Consider the following 8356-nt stretch of genomic DNA (forward strand, 5'->3'; position numbering starts at 1 on the left):
GCGTTGCAGTAGTGTGTTCTCGAGAACACCAAGGTGCTGATTAGGGTTTTGCCCGCGGACGGCGGTAAGTAAGGGAGTAGTTTTTTAATCCTTTTTAGGATATAGAAGGAGGAAGATACCACTGCGTTGGCATGTTGGAGGAAAGTCATCTTGTTGTCAAATATGACTCCCAGATTACGTACCTTGACTACCGGTTTGGGGGGGGGGGCCCCAACTGAGATGGCCACCACTGAGGGGACCAGAAAGGCAGCAAGTTCCCGAATGTCATCACCTCCGTCTTATCGGAGTTTAGTTTGAGACAGTTTGATGACATCCAGGAACTTATTGCCTTCATTCCCTCTTGGAAGTTGGCTGTGACTGAAGTACCATCGTTGTGTACCGATAACACTAGTTGGGTGTCATCTGCATACGTTGTTAGGGCAATTCCGTAGGATTTTATCACCCTTGCTAAGTCCGATACATAGATGTTAAAAAGCGTCCGACTTAGCGAGGAGCCCTGTGGTACTCCGCAAGGGAGAGAAAAGGTCTGGGAGGTGTAGTTACCCATCTTAACTGTCTGGGGACGGTTGGCCAAGAATGAGGCCAGGAGATCTTTGGCTTTGCCTCTTATTCCTAGAGCCGAGACACGGTCGATCAAAGTGACATGATCGACCGTGTCAAAGGCAGCGGAGAGATCCCAAAGTATTAGAACCGCCGATCCTCCCTTGTCCATCGTGGCTCTTATTTCATCTGCTGCTTTGAGTAGTGCTGTCTCCGTTCCATGACCTTGTCTGAAACCAAACTGGGTGTCGTTGAGTAGGTCGTTGTCGTTAATGAATTTCGAGAGTTGAGTGTTCATTATTTTTTCGAAAATCTTAGCTGGGAAGGGGAGACAGGCAATAGGTCTGTAGCTGGCAGGGAGAAGAGGGTCCAGTGTGGGCTTTTTTAAAAGTGGCTTAATGATAGCCTTCTTCCAAACAGATGGATAGGTGCCTGTTAGACCATAGCATTGCAGATTGTTGATAGAGCAGGAGAGATAGCTTCCGGGATGAGATTCAGGATAGCAGGAGGGCATAGATCGAGGGGGGATCCCGATTTGGTGCAGGCTACCAGATGTTGAATATGCTCCTGCGTAGTCGCTTCGAAGGATGAAAAGATCAGTGGGTTGTTGATGGAGGGTGCCATGGGGGTGGGAGAAAAAGAGGAATGGGAAAAGGTCAGAAAGATGGAACTAACCTTATCCTCAAAAAAGTTGGCCAAAGCATCCGATAGGGACTGGGAGCCTTCTAGGCGCAGGGCAGGGGGGGTTGGACAGATGAGTAACCACCTGAAATAATTCCCCTACCGAGTTTTTCGCCTGGTTGATTTGGGAAGTGTAATAAATGTGTATGTAGACTTTTTTTCTGATATTATGAGTTTTTTGTAAGTGGAGAGAGCATTTTTGTAGGTCATTTTTTCAGCAGGGCTGTAATGGCGGCGCCACTGCCTTTCCAGGTTCCTGCAGTACTGTCTCTGAATTCGTAAGGGCTCCATGAACCACTGTGCTGAAGGGAGTTTCCTACTGCGGTGGGAGGTTTTGATCGGGGTTAGTTTGTTACAGGCTGTATTTAGATTGGTCAGGTAATTAGAGGACGCTAGAGTAGGATCCTGTTCTTCGGGGATATGGCTATCTTGCATCATCTCCGATAAGTGAACAAGGTTAATATGTTTCCAGTCTCTGAAGGAGACTGGGGACGAAGATGTGGGAGGGGGTTTGATGGAGTTAATTTCGATAGAGAAGCAGATCGCTGCATGATCCGTCCAGATCAGGGGGATTACCTGGGTCACGGCTATATGCGGGTTGTTGGTATCTGTAACTCCTTGCGCAATGCTGCAGCATACTGTAAATATGACGCATCATTGGTGTCGCAAAGAGGGCGCAATGAAAAGTGACGCATCGCTGTTTTCACGCAGCGATGCGTCACTTTTCATAAATGAGGCCCCTAGTTTCCCTGTATGGCCTTTATAGCACGTCGGATATCTAAAAACGCGCATGTGCAATGCAATGGGTCTCGGATTAACGCGAGTTTCAGCTATTGGCATTGTACATGCGAAAGCCATTTATTTATGTTTTAAAAACCCAAACATAAGTTAAAGGCATTGCCATTTAGAATGCCAATAGCTGAAACTCAAGTGAATGCGAGACCTATTGCATTGCTCATGCTTGTTCCGTCTTGCTCTCTAGCTCGATTGAAGCTTACCTATCTATACATACACATGCATTGTGCAGTGTGCCTACTTTCGATCGTTACAGATTCTCCCTGTATGGTAAAGTGTAGACATGTCTTTGAAATGTATTGCATAATATTCAGAATCCATAGTGCAGTGTTTTTCTACAAATCGTATAAGAACCGTTATGCATTAGAAATATGTTATTATTCATGTCTTTCGTTATGCAGTCATTGTCATATTTTGATCTCTCCTCGGTTTTCTTTTACAGATGTTGCTAATTGTAATATATGCGCACCAAGGAATGCACTGAGAATAATCCTTGTTGGCAAAACCGGAGCTGGGAAAAGTTCCACCGGCAACACCATCCTGGGGAGGAGAGAATTCGAGTCTCGGATGCAGACTGAGTCTCTGACCAAGGAGTGTAAGAAGGGGTGCTGCGACCTTGATGGCAAACATCTGGTGGTGGTTGACACCCCCGGGCTCTTTGACACTGGAACCCCTGCCCTGGAGGTCGTGAAGGAAGTTTCTAGGTGTGTTGTCCTCAGTTCTCCGGGACCCCACGCCATTGTGGTTGTGATCAGCGTGGGACGGTTCACCGAAGAAGAAGCCAATGCGGCTAAAATAATCCAAGACCTCTTTGGGGGAGAAGCTGCCAAGTTCATGATCCTGCTCTTCACCCGCAAAGAGGATTTGGATGATGGGGGTCCAGGCAAGACGCCCCTAGAAACCTACATTGCAAAGGATAAAACAAATCTTAAGGCTTTGGTGGAGAGCTGCGGGAACCGTTATTGTGCGTTCAACAACAAAGCCACAGGAGACGACTTGGAAAAGCAAAGACGAGAGCTGATAGCCATGATAGAGGAGGTGGTCCAGGCGAACAGTGGCGAGTGCTACACGACAGTCATGTTCGAGAAGGCTGAGGCTACACTGAAGGAAAAAGAGGCAGAGATACATGCTCGTATCAGAGAAGAGAAGGAAAGAGAAGCGAAAAGGATCATCGATAAATACAAAAGATCAATTAAAAAGAAAAAGGAGGAAAAAGGTGGTAAACTAACGGAAGCTGAAATTAAGGAAATCAAAGCAAGTGCTTGGCGCGCGAAGATACAAAATGACAGAGCCCACCAAAGAAAAGCAGAAAACGTTCGCTATGAAGCAGAGGCTTTTGTTTGCAAGTCTCTAAATACACTTCTGTCCTCCTTTGTTTCTGAGACTGGCTCTCCTCTTCTCGGGGCCTTAGAAGGTGGAATCAAAGGAATGAAACTGGGCATGTGGGTTCCAGGACCAGCTGGACTGAAGGTGGGAATAGGAGTACTAGGAGGAGTTGTCAGTGCGACTGTTGGAGCCATTTCCCAATCTTCTCTTGCACCACTTATCGCACACAAGATTGGAAAAGGAGTGGGAGTGGTGGCTGGAGTAGTAGCTGAATTATTCGACCATGTGAGGGTCAATGAGGATCAAAACCCTTCCAAAGAGGCGAGTCACCTCCCCCTCCCTTAGCCTTCTTCCAAACTACGTCCCTTGACCCTTCACACACACCAATGACAACTTGTTTGGTGCCAAAACGGTCACAGTTTATTAACACGTAAACATTTAAACATTTTCCTCTTTATGGTCATACATAAATTTCCGTTTGACTCATTAACTGATTTGCCATCATAGTTCGTTTAGTACATTTTTGTTTATCTGCTGTCAGACTGGTCACTTCCTGGGGAGGGGCCCAATTACCAAGGCCACTCTTGTACGGGTTAGGCTTCAACTTGCTACCGACTTGGTGGGTGTCTGTCTGGACTCTCCCGGGCCAAAGTTCCATCCGGCTGACCTTCAAACCCATCTTGACCCCGTCCTGCTCCCCCGGGTCCCTGCCGTGTGGCATCCCAAGGACCCCATGTGAGCACTTCATCTATCCAGCCTGCAGCTGAGTTCTAACCTCTTGCTCCTTTGGTACCCCTGCTGTAAAGCATCCCAAGGGCCCTGTGGGAGCCTCCCATCTACTCTGTGTGGCTAAAATGTCCACTACTGGCTTCCTCAGTGCCCCGGCAGTGAGGCATCCCAAGGACACTGGGTGAGCCTTCCATCTACTTCTAGCAAATTCTCTCCTTTTTTTTAGGTTGAGCATTCGAGACCTATTGTAACTTATCTTGTGGGGTAAAAGCCATACCCCTGCTGGCCATCTGTTGTTTCAGTGTCCTTTAAAAATCCTCTGTTGCTAGTGGTCAATACTTTTCTTTGTGCCTCTTGTTTGTCTTTCTGTTCCTCCCACACGACAGGGACTAAGTACTGTATTATTATGCTTTGGTTGTTTATCTGTAGTTTGGGGAGTTTTTTTTTCTCCTTTCCTGCGCGTGTTAGTGTTTGCCTGTGTTCAGCTCCGTGCCTGTAACAGCTTACATTTTAATGTAGCTTTCCTCCTCCCATGTGGCTGCATGCCCCTGTCACTACCCCTTGTTCCTAGTACTGCCTTCCCGTCCCTCACCCCTCCTGCCACGCTACTTGCTTCTTTTTACGGTCCATTGATGTTAAAGTGCATTTAGAGGCACTTTGAACTAGGACTCCTGAGGTGGAAGCCGGGAGTCTAGGGCTCTCATTTCTAATCTTATCACTGTTTATTTTATGAGTGCTGATTATTTCTTTTCACACTATTGCATTATTGCTGTTTTAATCGCCCCCCCTTGCCGCATCTTACCTCCAGAGTCTCCTGTGACCTCAGGAAGCAGATTTCGGCCTTCTGTTGATCACCGGCCTCAATCCCTAAATCCCTCGAGGCGCAGACTTCGGGCGCCATCTTGGGGGAGGACGAGGACAGTGCTCTAGTGTTTGAGCGATGTGGGCCTAGACACTATAAAAAGAGCACGAAATGATCTGTCCTTTACTTTGAACTAGGAGTCTAGGGCTCTCATTTTTAATCTTATCACTGTTTATTTTACTAGCGCTGATTATTTCTTTTCACACTATTGCATCATTGCTGTTTTAATCGCCCCCCCTTGCCGCATCTTACCTCCAGAGTCTCCTGTGACCTCAGGGAGCAGATTTCGGGCTCTTGTTGATCACCGGCCTCAATCCCTCAATCCCTCGAGGCTCAGACTTTGGGCACCATCTTGGGGGAGGACGAGGACAGCACTCTAGTGTTTGGGCGATTTGGGCCTACACACTATAAAATGAACACCCTCTCCCGTCTGCGCAACGGGCGCGCCGGAGGCACGCCAGAGGCAAGCTCGTCTGTGCCCGTCCATGGCCGGACGGGGCCAGGGGCACAAACCCCTGCTCAAATTCCTTCAGACTCCCTTAGACTTATCACATACTCTAAAGAACAGCTAGAACGCCTCTGTTCACCTACCAGGAAAGCGTGCAGACATTCACTGAAAGCTCAAAGGATGCCCCTGAGCTGTAGGACTTGCTCTTACAACCCCAAGAACAGAAAAGGATTTGAACATAAGACGAAGTCTTTGACTATGTTTCAGATCAACTGTCGATCGCTTAGGAAACATAAATTCGAAATATTTGACCTTTTAATAGAACAACAACCAGAAGTTCTTTTTTTGACTGAGACGTGGCTAGATGAGGAGTCCACCCCAGATATTCTTGAAGCTCTACCCCAAGATTATGGCATACTAAAATAGGACCGAGACAAACAAAGGGTAGGGGGTATTGCTATCATTCATAAACTCAAATTGATATGCACCCTGGAAGCTGTTACAATTAAGGATAGTGAACCCTGTATGGCCTTTATAGCACGTCGGATATCTAAAAACGCGCATGTGCAATGCAATGGGTCTCGGATTAACGCGAGTTTCAGCTATTGGCATTGTACATGCGAAAGCCTTTTATTTATGTTTTAAAAACCCAAACATAAGTTAAAGGCATTGCCATTTAGAATGCCAATAGCTGAAACTCAAGTGAATGCGAGACCTATTGCATTGCTCATGCTTGTTACGTCTTGCTCTCTAGCTCGATTGAAGCTTACCTATCTATACATACACATGCATTGTGCAGTGTGCCTCCTTTCGATCGTTACAGATTCTCCCAGTATGGTAAAGTGTGCACATGTCTTTGAAATGTATTGCATATTATTCAGAATCCATAGTGCAGTGTTTTTCTACAAATCGTATAAGAACCGTTATGCATTAGAAATATGTTATTATTCATGTCTTTCGTTATGCAGTCATTGTCATATTTTGATCTCTCCTCGGTTTTCTTTTACAGATGTTGCTAATTGTAATATATGCGCACCAAGGAATGCACTGAGAATAATCCTTGCTGGCAAAACCGGAGCTGGAAAAAGTTCCACCGGCAACACCATCCTGGGGAGGAGAGAATTCGAGTCTCAGATGCAGACTGAGTCTCTGACCAAGGAGTGTAAGAAGGGGTGCTGCGACCTTGATGGCAAACATCTGGTGGTGGTTGACACCCCCGGGCTCTTTGACACTGGAACCCCTGCCCTGGAGGTCGTGAAGGAAGTTTCTAGGTGTGTTGTCCTCAGTTCTCCGGGACCCCACGCCATTGTGGTTGTGATCGGCGTGGGACGGTTCACCGAAGAAGAAGCCAATGCGGCTAAAATAATCCAAGACCTCTTTGGGGGAGAAGCTGCCAAGTTCATGATCCTGCTCTTCACCCGCAAAGAGGATTTGGATGATGGGGATCCAGGCAAGACGCCCCTAGAAACCTACATTGCAAAGGATAAAACAAATCTCAAGGCTTTGGTGGAGAGCTGCGGGAACCGTTATTGTGCGTTCAACAACAAAGCCACAGGAGACGACTTGGAAAAGCAAAGACGAGAGCTGATAGCCATGATAGAGGAGGTGGTCCAGGCGAACAGTGGCGAGTGCTACACGACAGTCATGTTCGAGAAGGCTGAGGCTACACTGAAGGAAAAAGAGGCAGAGATACATGCTCGTATCAGAGAAGAGAAGGAAAGAGAAGCGAAAAGGATCATCGATAAATACAAAAAAACAATTAAAAAGAAAAAGGAGGAAAAAGGTGGTAAACTAACGGAAGCTGAAATTAAGGAAATCAAAGCAAGTGCTTGGCTCGCGGAGATACAAAATGACAGAGCCCACCAAAGAAAAGCAGAAAACGTTCGCTATGAAGCAGAGGCTTTTGTTTGCAAGTCTCTAAATACACTTCTGTCCTCCTTTGTTTCTGAGACTGGCTCTCCTCTTCTCGGGGCCTTAGAAGGTGGAATCAAAAGAATGCAACTGGGCATGTGGGTTCCAGGACCAGCTGGACTGAAGGTGGGAATAGGAGTACTAGGAGGAGTTGTCAGTGCGACTGTTGGAGCCATTTCCCGATCTTCTCTTGCACCACTTATCGCACACACGATTGGAAAAGGAGTGGGAGTGGTGGCTGGAGGAGTAGCTGAATTATTCGACCATGTGAGGGTCAATGAGGATCAAAACCCTTCCAAAGAGGCGAGTCACCTCCCCCTCCCTTAGCCTTCTTCCAAACTACGTCCCTTGACCCTTCACACACACCAATGACAACTTGTTTGGTGCCAAAACGGTCACAGTTTATTAACACGTAAACATTTAAACATTTTCCTCTTTATGGTCATACATAAATTTCCGTTTGACTCATTAACTGATTTGCCATCATAGTTCGTTTAGTACATTTTTGTTTATCTGCTCTCAGACTGGTCACTTCCTGGGGAGGGGCCCAATTACCAAGGCCACTGTTGTACGGGTTAGGCTTCAACTTGCTACCGACTTGGTGGGTGTCTGTCTGGACTCTCCCGGGCCAAAGTTCCATCCGGCTGACCTTCAAACCCATCTTGACCCCGTCCTGCTCCCCCGGGTCCCTGCCGTGTGGCATCCCAAAGACCCCATGTGAGCACTTCATCTATCGAGCCTGCAGCTGAGTTCTAACCTCTTGCTCCTTTGGTACCCCTGCTGTAAAGCATCCCAAGGGCCCTGTGGGAGCCTCCCATCTACTCTGTGTGGCTAAAATGTCCACTACTGGCTTCCTCAGTGCCCCGGCAGTGAGGCATCCCAAGGACACTGGGTGAGCCTTCCATCTACTTCTAGCAAATTCTCTCCTTTTTTTAGGTTGAGCATTCGAGACCTATTGTAACTTATCTTGTGGGGTAAAAGCCATACCCCTGCTGGCCATCTGTTGTTTCAGTGTCCTTTAAAAATCCTCTGTTGCTAGTGGTCAATACTTTTCTTTGTGCCTC

General features: G+C 47.1%; 1 protein-coding gene across 1 annotated transcript in view; it reads left to right on the forward strand.

The window, feature by feature from the left end:
* LOC147725138 (uncharacterized) overlaps positions 1 to 7619 on the forward strand; it is a 124768-nt gene extending 117149 nt beyond the window's left edge. The window contains exons 3-4 of the mRNA XM_086918184.1: positions 2459 to 3667; positions 6391 to 7619. Of these exons, the coding sequence (XP_086774310.1) occupies positions 2459 to 3667; positions 6391 to 7619 (2438 nt within the window). The remainder of the gene's footprint in view (positions 1 to 2458; positions 3668 to 6390) is intronic.
* Positions 7620 to 8356: the final 737 nt, after the last annotated feature.

Source organism: Lissotriton vulgaris, chromosome 4_1, assembly GCF_964263255.1.
Source record: "Lissotriton vulgaris chromosome 4_1, aLisVul1.2, whole genome shotgun sequence".
In the NCBI taxonomy this organism is placed as follows: Eukaryota; Metazoa; Chordata; class Amphibia; order Caudata; family Salamandridae; genus Lissotriton; species Lissotriton vulgaris.